Source organism: Schistocerca cancellata, chromosome 6, assembly GCF_023864275.1.
Source record: "Schistocerca cancellata isolate TAMUIC-IGC-003103 chromosome 6, iqSchCanc2.1, whole genome shotgun sequence".
Classification (NCBI taxonomy): domain Eukaryota; kingdom Metazoa; phylum Arthropoda; class Insecta; order Orthoptera; family Acrididae; genus Schistocerca; species Schistocerca cancellata.
In genome coordinates, this window is record NC_064631.1 from 259,661,456 (window position 1) to 259,679,681 (window position 18,226).

General features: G+C 40.5%; 1 protein-coding gene across 1 annotated transcript in view; it reads right to left on the minus strand.

Moving 5' to 3' along the window:
- Positions 1-18,226, minus strand: part of LOC126088272 (nexilin-like) — a 152,567-nt gene that overhangs the window by 96,563 nt on the left and 37,778 nt on the right. The window contains exons 4-5 of the mRNA XM_049906402.1: positions 3,588-3,671; positions 2,903-2,986 (exon numbers count right to left, since the gene is read on the minus strand). Coding sequence (XP_049762359.1) covers positions 2,903-2,986; positions 3,588-3,671 — 168 coding nt within the window. The remainder of the gene's footprint in view (positions 1-2,902; positions 2,987-3,587; positions 3,672-18,226) is intronic.

Here is an 18,226-nt window from a genome sequence, read left to right on the forward strand (position 1 = left end):
TACAGAGACCTACCAACGCCTCACTGCATCCCTGCAACGACACGTCGCCCTTGATACCCGTGTCAGAGGTGGACATACCGGCTATTAGGTAGATGGTCGTAATGTTCTGGCTGATCAGTCTAGTTTTCTACGTACAAGTATAGACAGTAGTTAATGAGTGAACAATGTATGCTGAGGGCGTCAAATGTTGATTACGTTTTAGTTCCTGCGTGTGTAGGGCCATATTACATGTGGCTCACTGAGTTGAACAGTAAATATCGGTATTATAGGGACTACTTTGTTACCCTTAGAGCAGACTTTTGTAGTCACTCTAGTCTTTCGAGTGTTATCATTAGTGTCAATGATTTTCCTGTTAAGCTTCATACGCATATTTTCAAAGAGAAGTCCTATGGATTCCAAATTTTTCCATTCCAGTTTCATTGTCACATCAGCTTTTTTTTTACTATTATTTCTTAAATTCATTTTGTAACTCTAATAAAAATAACAAGTATGGATTATGCACGTATAACTTCCGCTTTCATCGACGGAGTGGTAATGGCAGACAGGACTCGCATTGGAGAGAAAATCGAATGAGCTTTATTCCTAAGGAACCATTATTGCGTTTGCCTTAATCTAGTAAGAGAAGCCATCGACCCCTAGACCTTGCTGGTCGAAAGAGAACTTCAACCACCGTCATGCGAGTCCCCTGCATTACCACAACGCCGCCTGTTGCAAACGAAAGAAATAACGAGACGAGTTATATCATTAATCCAAAGATTTATTGGATTGGTAACTGTGGTTTCAGGTGGTATTGGCCGCGATATCGCGGTCGCACATTTTAGCAGCCAGACGGTCTTCTCCAGACGTCGCGCTGGTGGTCACGCGTGAACACATCCAGAGTCTGGCATGGCGGCTCTCAAGAGCTGCGCGGTGTGAAGTACAGACCTCCAAGGTGGGCGCGGAGGACACCGGAGTGATCTGCCGACAAATATAAATTTCCAAATTATAAACGCCGCCCTATTATGGTGAGTTGATACATCTGTAAAGGAAAGTGCTAAATTATCGTAGAACCCCATGCTAATAAATGGTCGTTTCCTGATGATGATGTTTGGTTTGTGGGGCGCTCAACTACGTGGTTATCAGCGCCCGTACAATTTCCCAACCTTTGCTCAGTCCAATTTCGCCACTTTCCTGGATGATGATGAAATGATGAGGACAACACAAACACCCAGTCATCTCGAGGCAGGTGAAAATCCCTGACCTCGCCGGGAATCGAACCCGGGACCCCGTGCTCGGGAAGCGAGAACGCTACCGCGAGACCACGAGCGGCGGACATGGTCGTTTCCTGTATCCATAGTAGAAGTGTTTCTATCGCCCAAACTGATGAGCCCTAGAATACTATTTATCGCAAATATGAAAACTACTGACAGAGAATGTTTGCCTATTTACTCCTCCCGGAGTGTGATATATTGTGGTGAAACGGTCTACAAAATTATTGCATCATGATGGTAGATAGCTGTTACAAGTATCATAATATTTATGAGTTAGTGGATACATCACGCAAACTGATGTATTATCCTCACCTGAACTATATTCATTAAGGAATGGAGAGAATTGTGACTGTTGGCAAATGCATCCATACCAAAATAGTAGAGTTTCTTAAAACAAGTTGTGTAAATTTTCAGTTCAAATTCGTAGAGCTTCATGGATAACTATGTGACAGAAAAATAAACGATCATGCAGCATAAGAAATGGGATTAAAATATGAAGGATAATCGTGGGACGCTGAAAGTGAAACTGGGCTAAAAATATGATAACTGTGTTATGGGCGGGAGGGGACATATGAGAAAGTTTACTGAATGGCTATCCATCATCTGAAAGTGTAGGCAACGGTATTGTATGTACCATTGATTCTTCAGTTTAAGTATAGCCTACCAACACTAGAGCGAAAAGATATGTATGCCGCGAAAGGATTTTGTATCTGATCAGATTTCACAGTTGGTATAAAAGAACAGCAGACTATGGGTACCGAGAACGTTTATGGGTCGACCAAAGAATTTTGTAGCCATGGCGATATATCTAAACTGACGGCATTTCAATTATATTAAAAATCGTAAAACTCTATACTCGAATAATATCTTGAAGATTCCCCTCTGAAGGGAGCTACCATGTAATCATGAAACGAGAAATAAACTTAGAAACCAAAATCTGTTGTCCTTTACACAGATCGAAGTGCCACTCACCGTAACAGCACCGCTTTAATCCTCCTCCTGCAGCCGTCTCTGCAGCAACTCCACGAAAAAGGCGTCCAGTGTGAACTGACGGTCCTGTTGGAAAAGATCTTATTACTTTCATGTTATGTAACATGTGAAGTGATTCAGAATTTGTGCTAGTTCCTGTCATATAAAAGTATAATGAATTGTAACATTTACCACAAATTAGCATGGTTCAGGTATCGAAATTAAGAATATAGTAATTCAATTTAGTATCCAACTAACACAATTCGTTTCAAATCTCAGATACTATTAATACTGACAAACAACTAATATCCCATTATCTTTATTAATTTTCTGTGTACGACTGGTTAATGGTGTGCTTCTGAGGTTATTCCGTGTTGTTGTTCCTGCTTTATGGTCAAAATTTCAACAACTGACCGAGCCATCTTCTTCATATCGTGAGACGTTTCCTGACTGATTCGAATCAAACAGAGCGTACATTACCGCAAAGTTCGCAGCACATGAAGTTGATGGCTGGGACGTCCGTTGAAGTGCACAAAATGAACACAACAATTCTGCCTAACACCCGGAAGCAGACCAGTAACTAGTACCACCTTCGAGAGTAAGTTATCATGTAGTGAGAAATCGAAAAATTCGCTTTCAAACCAAATGCTACTATTCCCTATACTGTTCGAATTTATACTAACCGGAGCAGGACGGACTTCCTTCTCTTCCTGCAGCCGCTTCTGCAGCACCTCCTCAAAAAAGGCGTCCAAAGTGAACTGACGCTCCTGTTGGAAAAGAACTTATTAGTTTTATGTTATCCAACAGGTGCAGTAGTCCAAAATTAATGCTTGTTTCTATCATATAAAAGTGTTACCATGTGTTACATTTATCATAAATTTACAAGTGTATATGTATAGGTGCTTAATATCTAGTAACTCAACTTAGTATCCAAGAAACACCAATCGTGTGATGTCTCAGCAACAATTAATACTAACAAATATCTAATATCCGATTATCTTTAACATTTTTCTGGGCATGACTGGTTAATGATGTGATTCTGAGGTTATTCCGTGTTGTTGTTCATGCTTTATGGTCAACATTTCAGCAACTGACCGACCCACCTTCTTCAGATCGTGTGACGTTCAATGACTGGTTTGAGTCCAAGCAGCGAGTACACATTACTGCAAAGTTTGCAGCACATGAAGTTGATCGCTGGGACGTCCGTCGAAATAATGTCCACAAAATGAACACAACAATTCGGCCTAACACCCGCAAGCACACCAGTAACTAGTATCATATTCAATAGTTATCATGTAGTGAGACGACGAAAAATTCACTTTGAAATCAAATGCTACTACTCCTTCTACTGTTGTAATTTACACTCACCGAAACAGAAAGGAGTTCTTTCTCTTCCTGCAGCCGCTTCTGCAGTATCTCCTCAAAAAACGAGTCCAGGGTGAACTGACGCTCCTGTAAGGAAAAGAACTTATTAGTTTGATCAGTCGTAGAGCATGTTTAATAATTCATAGATAGCGCTAGTTCTTTACATATACATGTGTTACAAATTCTTACATTTATTTCGAATTTTTGGCCTAGAGACAGTGATAGTGAGTATTCCCTGACTATCTGTAGTATCAGCTGGAATCTTTTCTTTCGACATTTACTACCATTATCCTACGTATTGTGAGTTAAACTGGAATGACAGAGGCCTAAAGTGTAACTTCTTGAGCGGCCGTCTTTTTATTACGAGCTCCTCCTTGTTCTTTCTCTGTAAAGAAAAGTAAGTGGGACTGTAACAAGTTTTGCTAACAGTTCCTGTTTCTCTGTTCTCTGACTACACTGTACATTTCCTTTGGTCAGTCTCATATTAAACACGGTCAGCAGGTAACTGGCTGGCAACCAGATGGTCTGCAATGTCGTCTTCAATCAGTCGATTTCGTTGGCAGCATATTAAGTGGAGCTCTGCCCCTAGAATATTTTTCACCATACTTTTTTATAACTTGAGAGGGATATTACCATTCTCAAACCTCTCACATAGTTATTTGTTCACTGTTAACAAATACCGCACCCAATTTCCCGGAATGATAAATGGTTAGAATCAACTGTCCATGTATGAGGTCAGTGTTAAGTTTAATGGGCATCAATGCAGTCGTCAGAATTGTTTAATCAGCATTCAGGTTCGATTATCAACATTATCTTACCTAATGGAACAAGTCCGGATATATTGTGGTAATAACACGGATGAGAGGAGCTAGCGCCAGTGGGATATGGGGAAACGAGCAAGCAGATAATGTAGCCAAGGAGGCCAGCAGGGAACACAGCGAGACACAGTGTGAGGCTACCCTGCAGGTCAGAGAATATACGACTTTGACATGCTGAAGTCACCCTGGCTCCCATCCGAATAGGACACATTTCTAAGTCCTTCATACTCATGTTATACGACCATTAGCTCTGTGACGCATGTGGTATTAGAATTCTTATAGCCCATATTTTACGGCACTTTATCTTTGATGCGAACGCAAAAGTAAATTTAAGAGGACTCCAGCCCTTTGATTTACTTGAAGTAGAGACGACTATTGCAAATTTTAAACATTTTATGTAGCTCAAGTTTTACGGTGAAGACTTTTATGAGCTCCAGTGATCAACAAATTCATCCATCCATCAGTGACATTCGTTGCTGCCGGTATTGTATATCTCATCACGATGCGGAAGAGCAGTATGCTAACCACATGCTCCTCCATACAGTGATGTCTATCGGCTGACGATGACGAGGCGGTCGATCGTTACCTTTGGAACTTCAGATGAGTGATTGGACGGAGTTAGGTAGTTAGCTGGTATTTTATATAATCGTCACAATCATCACTCGGGCAGAGATGCCTATCTAAGACGTGTTATTTACAATGACGTGTCACATGGGATGTTTATAGCGAACCAAATATTCATTTACAGTAAATCGTGACAGTTTGCAATATCTACTGTTCATGTTATGTACAATCAGGTAGCTCTCAGACTTTACTGCTTTGCATACTACGTCACCAGTGATGAAACGTGACGTGGCTCACCTGTACAGTACCCCGAACAGCGACCAAGTTCTCCAGTCGCCAACCCTCTTCTTTCTCCCATTCCCAAACACCGGGAGAAAAACTTCTTCATGCGTCGGAACATTGCTGTAACGATAACAAACAGCACGTTAGACATGACCAGACCGTGTCTACGAGTAAGTTTTGCAGCAGTCTCTCACAACTCGATCACAAGAAAAACCTGGGACCGTGCCGATATGTCTGTAACCGTAGATTTTGTAATAAAATCAGCTGCTTGTATCAAAAACGACATGTACAGTCTATATAATTGATTGAGCTTATACATTTGTTGCTATTCGAGAATTAGTTATCATAATTCTGTGTTAGTAATTCGTAGTAGATGAATCAAAATAATAAGTTCTTCAAAAGTCGAGCAATAGCGTGTCATAAGTTGTACATTTACTCTGAAGGCAATAAATTTGTTTTGATAGCAACTATCTGAAGACTTCACTACTAGACTGAACTTAATTCACAAGTCATTACTATACTACATTAGTTTCAGATATACACCTTGTTCGGTTATTACAACATCAGATTTTATCAGCTATTACAGCATGATATGTGAAATATCTTCCCCCGGGGCAGGAACAAAAATTTGTTTTGTATGTATGTTGGTGGTGGGTTGAAGTTACTAATTAATAAACTACGCTACAATCTAAAGGCTTAAATCAAACATCCTTCCGTGGTATATGACGAGAATACGATTTTTACGGCTATCCATATTGCCGAGTCAGTGTATTCTCTGAAGGATGCACTGTTCCTTCTTTGTGTCAGTCATGAAAAACCCTAAATCTAAACTACACTTCATCGTCATATGAACTAAACAGTAACATACACGACGTAATAGCTGTGATTGTGATTGAAATTTACCCAGCGGTTTCTACACGAAGAAAACACAAAAATAGCTCATAAACAGCTAATAGGTTTAGCATTCGACAGTGCTCCAAGTTATTAATTGCACTTCCTTAAGTGACAGGATAACATAATATTTTTCCTACACTGCCATGTCAACTCAGTATGACCCTACACAGCTGGAGTCTGTTTACGACATTTCTTTTTCACCGACGGCAGAAAATAACAGCACGAACCAACGATAAGAAATACCGCCTGTATGTGTAATCGAAAAGGAGAAAGATCGATGACACCATTCTCATTGCGAAACTAAGCTATAAATTTGAGAATATATCATTCCAGCACTTGAACGTTGACAAAAACTCAGTGAGGATATCTGTCTCTACAAGTCAAGCATCATCGGAAGTTTCTGAAGTTGCATTACGTATTGAAACAATGTACTGGAATGTAAATCGAAGAGTGTTTTCACATGCAGTCCCATTACTAGTAACATGTTGCGAAGCCACATCACACTACAGTTTTCTGGTACATCTCCACTAAATACATAGTCATCTAAAAGCTTATTCGATGTTCTAATTGCAGATGTATACTGAAAATAAGTAGGTGGCAGATAAAGCAACTTTAATGAATGTTAACAACTGTATTGTGCAATGGACAGCTACAACGGTACCTTTCATTAGAGGCCATAGGGTGGTTGGGTTTCAGGTTCCGCTGGATAGGTCAGGAGTCCACCACACACAGCAGGCGGCTACACGGGTAGGAGGGGTTCTGTAGCGTCGACTGGGCGGTTTTTTAGGTTAGATGGCCCCGGGAAAGTACAGAAAGGGCAACAGCCTCAAAGAGTGCGGGGCAAAGTCAGGACATGCGGGGACCAAGCAGCAATCAGTATTGTAATTGTAAACTGTCTAAACTGTCGAAGCTGCGTTGGTAAATTACCGGAACTTCAAGCGCTGATAGAAAGCACCGAAGCTGGAATCATTATAGGTACGGAAAGCTAGCTGAAGCCAGAGATAAATTCTGCCGAAATTTTTACAAAGGCTCAGACGGTGTTTAAAAAGGATAGATTGCATGCAACCGGTGGTGGCTTGTTTGTCACTGTTAGTAGTAGTTTATCCTGTAGTGAAGTAGAAGTGGATAGTTCCTGTGAACTATTATGGGTGGAGGTTACACTCAACAACCGAGCTAGGTTAATAATTGGCTCCTTTTACCGACCTCCCGACTCAGCAGCATTAGTGGCAGAACAACTGAGAGAAAATCTGGAATACATTTCACATAAATTATCTAAGCATGTTATAGTCTTAGGTGGAGATTTCAATTTAATAGATATAGACTGGGACACTCAGATGTTTAGGATGGGTGGTAGGGACAGAGCATCGAGTAACATTATACTGAGTGCACTATCCGAAAATTAGCTCGAGCAATTAAAAAGAGAACTGACTCTTGGAGATAACATCTTGGACCTATTGATAACAAACAGACCCGAACTTTTCGACTCTGTTAGCGCAGAACAGGGAATCAGTGATCATAAGACCGTTGCAGCATCCCTGATGTGGAAGTAAATAGCAATATAAAAAAGGGAGGAAGGTTTATCTGTTTAGCGAGAGTAATAGAAGGCAGATTTCAGACTACCTAACAGATAAAACCAAAATTTCTGTTCCGACACTGACATTGTTGAGTGTTTATGGAAAAAGTTCAATACAATCGTAAAATGCGTTTAAGACAGGTACGTGCCAAGTAAAACTGTGAGGGACGGGAAAAACCCACCGTGGTTCAAGAACAAAGATAGGAAACTGCGAAAGCAAAGAGAGCTTCACTGCAAGTTTAAACGCAGCCAAAACCTCTCAGACAAACAGAAGCTAAACGATGTCAAAGTTAGCGTAACGACGGCTATGCGTGAAGCGTTCAGTGAATTCGAAAGTAAAATTCTATGTACCGACTTGACAGAAATTCCTAGGAAGTTCTGGTCTTACATTAAATCAATAAGTGGCCCGAATCCAGACACTCTGGGAGGATGATGGCATTGAAACAGAGGATGACACGCTTAAAGCTGAAATACTAAAAACCTTTTTCCAAAGCTGTTTCACAGAGGAAGACCGCAGTGCAGTTCCTTCACTAAATCCTCGCACAAACGAAAAAATGGCTGACATCGAAATAAGTGTCCAAGGAATAGAAAAGCAACTGAAATCACTCAACAGAGGAAAATCCACTGGACCTGACGGGATACCAATTCGATTCTACACAGGGTACGCGAAAGAACTTGCCCCCTTCTAATAGCCGTGTTCCGCAAGTCTCTAGAGAAATGAACGTTTCCAAATGATTGGAAAGGAGACACAGGTAGTCCCAGTCTTCAAGAAGGGTCGTCGAGCAGATGCGCAAAACTATAGACCTAGATCTCTGACATCGATCTGTTGTCGAATTTTAGAACATGTTTTTTGCTCGCGTATCATGTCATTTCTGGAAACACAGAATCTACTCTGTAGGAATCAACATGGATTCCGGAAACAGCGATCGTGTGAGACCCAACTCGCATTATTTGTTCATGAGAGCCAGAAAATATTAGATGCAGGCTCCCAGGTAGATGCAATTTTCCTTGACTTCCGGAAGGCGTTCGATACAGTTACGCAATGTCACCTGATAAACAAAGTAAGAGCCTACGGAATATCAGACCAGCTGTGTGGCTGGATTGAAGAGTTTTTAGCAAACAGAACACAGCATGTTGTTCTCAATGGAGAGACGTCTACAGACGTTAAAGTAACCTCTGGCGTGCCACAGGGGAGTGTTATGGGACCATTGCTTTTCATAATATATATAAATGACCTAGTAGATAGTGTCGGAAGTTCCATGCGGCTTTTCGCGGATGATGCTGTAGTATACAGAGAAGTTGCAGCATTAGAAAGTTGTAGCGAAATGCAGGAAGATATGCAACGGATAGGCACTTGGTGCAGGGAGTGGCAATTGACCCTTAACATAGACAAATGTAAGGTACTGCGAATACATGGAAAGGAGGGTGCTTTATTGTATGATTATATGATAGGGGAACAAACACTGGTAGCAGTTACTTCTGTAAAATATCTGGGAGTACGCGTGCGCAACGATTTGAAGTGGAATGATCATATAAAATTAATTGTTGGTAAGGCGGGTACCAGGTTGAGATTCATTGGGAGAGTCCTTAGAAAATGTAGTCCATCAACAAAGGAGGTGGCTTACAAAACACTCGTTCGACCTATACTTGAGTATTGCTCATCAGTGTGGGATCCGTACCAGATCGGGCTCACAGAGGAGATAGAGAAAATCCAAAGAAGAGCGACGCGTTTCGTCACAGGGTTGTCTGGTAAGCGTGATAGCGTTACTGAGATGTTTAGCAAACTCACGTGGCAGACTCTGCAAGAGAGGCGCTCTGCATCGCGGTGTAGCTTGATCGCCAGGTTTCGAGAGGGTGCGTTTCTGGATGAGGTATCGAATATATTGTTTCCCTCTACTTATACCTCCCGAGGAGATCAAGAATGTAAAATTAGAGAGATTCGAGCTCGCACGGAGGTTTTCCGGCAGTCGTTCTTCCTGCGAAGCATACGCGACTGGAACAGGAAATGGAGGTAATGACAGTGGCACGTAAAGTGCCCTCCGCCACACACCGTTGGGTGGCTTGCGGAGTATAAATGTAGATGTAGATGTAGAGCGAATCTGATCTAGAATCAGACCATAATCGCTTCTTATAACCGGCTCAGCTATGCTTTACCGTAATTGCAATAGCACTTATCAACCGTAGATACCTCTACCATTGGTATTATCTCTATATACATTACATTGGCAAAAAAGTCTATGAAGTTAAATGGACATAATAGACATGACAAGTTAATATTCAATGACGGACCACTGTACATCCGAAACTGCTTTTACTATTACGCAAGATAACAGCTGAGATCGTAGCTGAGATCGTTTTTGGACTTGGTGGCGGTCTGATCCTCGACTGAATTCAATTTTCTCTAATAAAATAAACCGTTGTAGCTGTGATTGCATAGTGCAGTTCTTTAAAAGAGAATATAAATCGAAAGTAACGGGACTGCTGCAGGAATGAGAGAGTACTGGGCAGAAACAAACAAAAAAGGAAAGGTTAATCAAGCTAAATCAATATAATAAAAAAATCGAATAATATCTTACACAAATTTCTCTAGAAAGAACTCAACGAAAACACAAAATTAAAATCCAATAATTCACTTAATCTACACATATGAAATGAAGACAGGGATACCAGTCAGACATCCACATAATAACAACATAATAGAAAAATAACACACACAAACTCTTCCAGAATGAACAACCCTAAATCTATATAGCCCTAACAAAGACAGCAAAACCAGACCCATACCCGCATAACGATATAGTAGATAAATAACACACTGGAACTGTTCCATAATAAACCTAAAAATTATAAACCCCAAAAAAAAAGAAAAGACGCACACGAAAACCCCACATAACAACGACTTAATCGAAAAATAACACAAAAAAATTCCTGCAAAATAAACAGAACGAAAATAAATTCAAAAATTTGCTATCACACTTCAAACGAACATTAACATGTCAAAAAGAACCATAGCACAAAAAGAATTATACACCGAAAGCGCGAATCACTGGTAACAACAATATGAACCCTACAAAACAATCAATTTCATATACGCTACACCGCAGCGACGTCACATTCGAAAAAAAGCAGCCAACTATTAATAAGTTAAAAAAGTGTGACTAACATTACTATTCGTGCCTCTCACGACCATTTCAGCAATGTACTTAGGTTCACGGCTACCGTCACCGTAGACAATTCTCCCATATTACAAAAAGAGCTAAAGAACTGCAACAATCAACATGATAATAATTATCATTACTCATTTCACTCACAAAAATGTATCTTTCGCTCTTAAGGTACTACCTATCCTTACGCTCAGGGATCATGTGAAATACAGAAAGAAACAGTTAAATATTTGTCAGAAAAAGAGAAACAAAAATCGCTATAAGTTTCTCCATCGATAATAAAACCTATGGCGTCAAGTTACCCCCATCCCCCCAACATACAACACCATCGTATATCACGAGATATTTTGAATAAACAGCATATTTTACAAACTTTGTTAATTACAGCAGTAGCTAACACAAACATAGATAGTATTTAATAACAGACCAATAACACGCTCTGCAACGTAAAGTAATGACTTCAAGAGGGCGTCATGGGTGAAACCAGAACGGATAGAATCTGAAAGAGCACTTGACATGGTTGTAATTGTTAACCTAGGCTGTTAATTTGAGATTGCATGACGAAAGCACATGAACTTAAAAAAAATTAAGTATGGAGGTCTAGCTCTGCAAGTAACCACCTGACGTTTGAAACCCCATAAAAAATTAAAACGAAGTGCTATTTCACGTTATATACTGTTAAGACCTTCATATTCTGTAATCACACTACACTCCACCAAATGCTTCAATTTTGCAATACATCTCCATCAGAAACACAGTCATTTATTAGCTTTTACGATATTCTAAGTCGAGATGATTGTGTATACAAAATACATATGCAACGTTAAATCAATAGCTCATACCTAATGCGGGTACGATGCACCTCGCCTCTGAAGTTCACTTTGCTGAGAGCTTCTAAAGCTCCTCAAGAACTTTAAAATGTTTCGCTAGATGTGCTCGAAACACAAAATACAACAATGCAACACTTAATTCACAACAGAAGCTTCGTACACTCAGTAACTCGCGGAACGAATTCGTATGAATACTTCGAGTACTCCAGAGAATACGGAAGTAAAGGCCAGGCAACGGTCCACAACGGTTTAAGTGACATGACATTGTTGTTAGCATACACTATGATCAACATCAAGTAGCAACCCCGTTAACTACAAAGCACATCATTATATAGGGTCGTCGATATCCACGGTTAAATAAGAACAGCTATTAAATTTTAAACGATTTAAATCTATGTAAATCCAAATAACCAAATTTTGGGATCGAAAGATACCCAGTAGTATCTAAACAATGAAAACGACCGAACAGCCTATAGATTGCCAATGGAATTCTTAGTTAGCCGTGCGTGAGAAGAGTAATGAGATAGACAAAACTCCGAGGGATCTGGCAACGCTGTGTTGTTCTAATGGTGTAGAACGGTTTGCAATCTCTTCTAGTTGCTGAGTACGACTTTCAGCTCAGTACTGCCGTCACGTGGTTTTTGAAAGCGCCATCGCGGAAGTTGTGTTTTTTTTTCTGCGAGTTGTAAAAGTGAAAAAGCTGAATTTAGAGCAATGTTATGTCACCTAGTGTTAATCTTGGGGCACCAGAGAGAGTGATCTTTTCAAAATTGAAACAAGCCTATGGGGAACATTCCTTATCAATAGTCCAAGTTTCTGTGCGGCACATATCATTTCTGGAAGGCCGAGAACACGTTGAAGATATACCTCGTTCAGGGTAGACTTCACCTTATAAAAACCGACGAAAACGTCGAACGAATGCGTTCTCTTGTAACATCAGACCAGTGTGTAAAATTAAAGATGATTTATGACATGGTTAAACATTTTCAGCATACATCAAGTTTGCATCGAAGTTTTGCACGTGCTAAAGATTTATGCCAAACGTGTCAAAAAAACTCACAACTGAGCAGGAGGAGAATGGAAGAAACGTGTGCGTTGTCCTCGTGCGAGAACTGCCCATGGCCTCGAATGGTTCAGTTGTGTAATCACAGGTTATGAATCCAGAATTTCTGAGTACGATCCTGAGACCAAGTGGCAAAGTGAGGAGAGGAACACTGAGGAATCTCTTCGACTGAAATAAGCTCGAATCATCAAGAGCATGTGACGGACATGGCAAAGGCCCTACGAGTTGAAGGCTTTCTACGCCTCTACCGATACCGGGGAACGACTTCGCCGGCCTATAGCTGCAAAGGGGACTACTTTGCAGGGCACATTATTGTCGTTTGAAGGAAATAATACCTTGGTATATTATAAATAAGTCTCATTGCTTTTCTCACACGCCTCCTACTCCAAGATATTCATTCACATATCTTGAGTCACAGAGAAGAAAAACTCTTTTGTTATGCTACCAGCTTTGCTCGATACGATGCAGAGCACTTGACACGAGTTCCAAAATGAAACAAATTACAGCAGCACTAATCTCCAACATCGCAGGGAGTACGTGTGAGTAATCCACAAGAGAGAAAGATTGGTTACACCGTCTCCATTGTGGAACCAAGCAATTAATATGAGAATACATGATGCATGCGCACGAACTTCGCCAAAAACAAAGTACAGAAATCTGCCTCTACAAGTAAACATCCAACCTTTGAAACTGCATAAAAATGTAAAACAATGTTCTATTTCACATGGCATACAGTTAATAACGGCATGTTCTGAAATGATACCACACTCTAGCACCCGCATCAATTTTCCAGTACTTCTCCGCTATATACTCAGCCATTTACAAGCTTATACGATATTCTAACTGCAAATGATCCTGTATGATAAATAAATAGGTGGTAGTTAAATCAACGACTCATACCTCTTGCAGCACAACGCACCTCGCCTCTGAAGCTTTGCGTTCGCTTTGCTGAAAGCTTCTAAAGCTCCACAAGAACTTTAAAATGTTTCGCTAGATGTGCTCGAAACACAAAATGCAACACTGCAATACTTAATTCACAACTCAAGCTCCTTACACTCAATAACTCTCAGAACGAATTCGTATGGATACTTCGAGTACTCCAGAGAATACGGAAGTAATTGCTAGGCAACGGACACAACGGTTTACGTAAGATGGCATTGTTGTTAACATACCCCTGATCCGCCCCTGGTAGCTGAGTGGTCAGCGCGACGAAAGTCATACCTAAAGACCCGAGTGATATTCCCTGCTGTGTCGTGAGTTTTTCTCCGCTCAGGGACTGGGTGTTGCGTTGCCCTTATCATCGTTATTTCATCCCCATGGACACGCAAATCGCCGAAGTGGCGTCAACTCAAAAGATTTTCACCAGGCGAACGGTCTACACGACGGGAGGCCATACTCACACGGCATTTCCATTTTATCAGTTAACCGGAATCCCAGTAAAGGAATAACGTTTAGCAAATCATCTTAAAGTACAGATACTGATAACGTTTAAAAAGGAAAAAAAACAAGTCACTGTGATCACGACTGTAGGCCTTACACGCCAAGAATGACAGTAAATTAAGAATGTTTAAGAACTCACTGCAATTACAACTTAAAGGTACTGAAAAATTAAAAGTAAGTGCCCACAAACACAGTAGAAGGTATCAGACGCCAGGAATGGCAGTAAATAATGTTTTGAGGATTACTGCTAAAATAGAACTATCGAATTGATTTTTCAAAGCAAATGACCACAATCATGTCTGAAGGCCTTACCAGGAACGACAATTACATACATACATATTTAGAAACCTACTGTAAAACATCAAATATAAGCAAAGGTTAATTAAAAGAAACAAGCAACTGACCACCAAACGGGTGAAATAAGATGATGGTAATCTTGTAACACAACCCTTACACAGCTAGATTTATTCCAAAAGGCGGCCGGAACTATTAACTAGACAGACATAACGTTTTAATGTAGGCATTACAAGGTATGGTAATAATTAATACAATAATAAAACACAAGGTCCAGTCACTGACGATGCTCCAGGGATCGACCTCTGAGAAGGCCTAGCAACAAAAACTTCCGGGTGCGAAGAGATGGGCAGCCAAGAGCTGCATTCACTTCACAAGATGGTAACTCAGACCAGTGGCTGTCTAAAGAATGACTAAAGATAGTCTTCTGAAGGTACCTGACATTCAATAAACCAAATGCAAGAATGGAACAACGCGCCAAAGCCGGAACCGGCGGAGTGCACTACGCCCCCAGAATACTGCGCTCAGAGCGCCCAGAACGAGAAAAGAAACACTGCCACCAGAGTAGAAGAATCACAAACGGGCTACAATCAAGAAAGCTGTCAAAACTATACACCTTACCGGACAGCAGCGGCAGGGCGAGGAAACTTACACTGTTGTTACATGCACTAACCCCCAGTGGTCCAACTAAAACATTCGTATTTCATTACGTACTACACGAATATGTAATAAAAATGGGGGTTCCTATTTAAAAAACGCAGTTGATATCCGTTTGACCTATGGTAGCGCCATCTAGCGGGCCAACCAGAGCGCCATCTGGTTTCCCGCTTCAAGCTAGACAAGTTTCGTTCTTTGTAGTTTTTTCGTTTGACGCTTATTTCGTAAGATATTTGGCCCGGTCACGATCAATGGACCACCGTGTATATATTAATTGAACTTCTCCTGAAAAGAATCATTTTAAAAGGCGTACTTCCAACTAAGCTAGGATGGGTTTGAGAACAGAGGCCCAACATGCTGCTTTGAAAGGTACTCTTGCGTTTTGGAACTTTTCCTTGAATTCCCAGGCGGAAGGATACTAGTCGGAAGGTAAGATGCTACGTAGGTTCTCCGTAAGGTCACCAATGCGATGTCGAGGCAGGTGTGGAGGCAGTGGATGGAGGGAAGATATTTTAATAAATTTCCTTATACAACTTGAGTTAATGTTATTCATTGTTGGTAAAAAACCACACCTTCCTCCGCACTGTAGATGAAGAGTAATGTGCACTGACAGAGAGCTATGAAAATGCAGCCCGTTCACGTCCAGGTCCCTTAAGGAGACACTGATGCATTTATCGCGTCGTCAGACACTGCGGCCTTTTGACATCTATGGCAAGAAGTTTCGGACATCGACATCTGAGAAAAAAAAAATATTGTCCCTTTAGGGAGGAAGTCTCCTTGTCACCGAGTTCTGCCTGCTGTTTCGACGTCCTAGGCCACCAACTTCAGGTCAAGCGAGATCAGATCACAGCTGGAGCTTTTCACAGCAGCTGCCGTCATACTAAATTACCCACGCAGCTGATGCAAATCGTAACTATAAGTACCTGTCGTTAGATAAGAATAGGAAAGTCTACATTTCAACAACATTGGTTTGTAGCATTATGTTACAGACTGTTAAGCAGAAAATCACCTGCTCACTCTCCATTGCCACCATACGCCTACCTTCATATCACTCAGTTATCCTCTCAAAGCGGACGTTCTACAATACAGTACCGTGCAGTGGAGAGCTTCACTCTTTTCACAATGCATGCATATTTCACGTTGGAAAGCAACAAGTATTTTTTAACGTTATCAATGTTAGACGATCTGTTTCAGTAACTAAAGAATGTATAAATAATTTTATCATTTCAAATTTGTTTGGTGGTTCAGAGGGTAAGTATCAGTCTAGGCCACAGCGTTCAATCCGAGGTTTGTCCAAAGCCTTTTTTTTTACACTTACCGCTTCTTTCAAGTTCGACAATGATTTGTTAATGTGATAAATGCGAGATTAGTCTATGGCTTGTATTCCATGTTAAACTGCAGAGCCACCTGTAACAGACTCGCAAAATCAATTAAAAGAATGGAGGAAGCAACACGATCAAACTACTACGGTGTTCGAACCAGCTTTCGTATTGATGATTCAAGTTTTACTATTACATTTATACATTACATCGATTATCCTTGTATACTTCAGTAATATTTTTAAATACATTTGAGTGATTAGCTGAGTACACACTCCTTTCCCCTCAGAGCGAAGGAATAAAATTACGCTAAACGAAATTTCCTTCTTTTTAGATTAAATAACACAATGGGATTATGTGTTAGATAATACTCTGGAAAGCATAAATAAAAATTTTATTCCTTATCTTCTTTTCCTAAAAACATTAAATCTGTCGTACAAGACATACTGTTGTTGTTGTTATGGTTTTCAGTCCGAATATTAATTTGATGCTGCTCTCTCCCCTACTCTCAAATAGCTGCAAAACATCTGTAAATTGCCTCCAGAAAAACCGGTTGTTGTCTCAGGAAGGGTCCTATCAACCAATCCCAGATATATCCTGGTATAAAACATGTGGAAACAAAATACATTATCTGTCGCCTAAAGGTACAATATTTTCGTCTCTCAGATGTCGATGTCCGTAACTTCATGTCCTACCTGCCAAAAGGCGGCAGTGTCTGACGACGCGATAAATGCATCAGTGTCTCTTTAAGGGACCTGGACGTGAACGGGCTGTATTTTCATACCTCGCTGTCAGTGCACATTACTCTTCATCTACAATGGGAGGAAGGTGTGGTTTTTTACCAACAATCAATAACATTAACTCAAGCTGTATAAGGAAATTTATTAAAATATCTTTTACAGTTTAAGAATTACAGTATTTTGCCTAATAGGTGTCTTTATAATACACTTCCCATTCAGATACGATTTTCGGTCCATCATCAGTCTAATAGCATTCAGACCGTGACAGACTGCTGTCAACATTCATAGGAAAACATTATGCCTCACGTTTTGTAGTTTGGTGTATATCTGAGGAAATAGGATAACCCTTATTATACCACATTATTATTTTGTCTAAAAATAACCGCTAAAATTATATACAGAATGACAAACATAGATAATTTCTGCGATGTATTAGGCACAATACAAAGATGCTATCCCATTCTTCACTTGAGAGAAATTTGGTGAACATGGATGAAACCATTGAGAAGTTATATGTAACTAATGTTCTGAAAATGTAGTTTGAAGAAAATGAGAAAAGAATATTCACAGTGTTGTTGACTCACCGTATGCCTCTTTCAGAACATTCCAGCAGCATAATCTTCCTGGCCAGCTGCTTCTTTATCATCTGTAGACTTCTTCAGGGGCCTTTTCCTTACACTGGACTCTATAGGGATGGCTTCCACAGCCCTTTCAGCTTCAACTACTCGCTGACGATCTATGGCAGTCAGATGACAGCATCCATCGCACCCATTTTGAGTACTGTCCATCCACAAACACTGTTTTTGGTACTCGTTGCCACACACAGATGTTGAAACTCTCATTAGGGTTTTGCGTACGACCATGTAGACATTTGCTGAGTAATTTTTTATCTGATAGGTCCCTGCATATTGGCTTTATTGTTTCCATGACTGTGGCAGGCAAGAAATGTTTAAGGTGCTATTCCTTGCCTGTCGCATGAGCGTGGCTGGTTTGCAGACATTTGT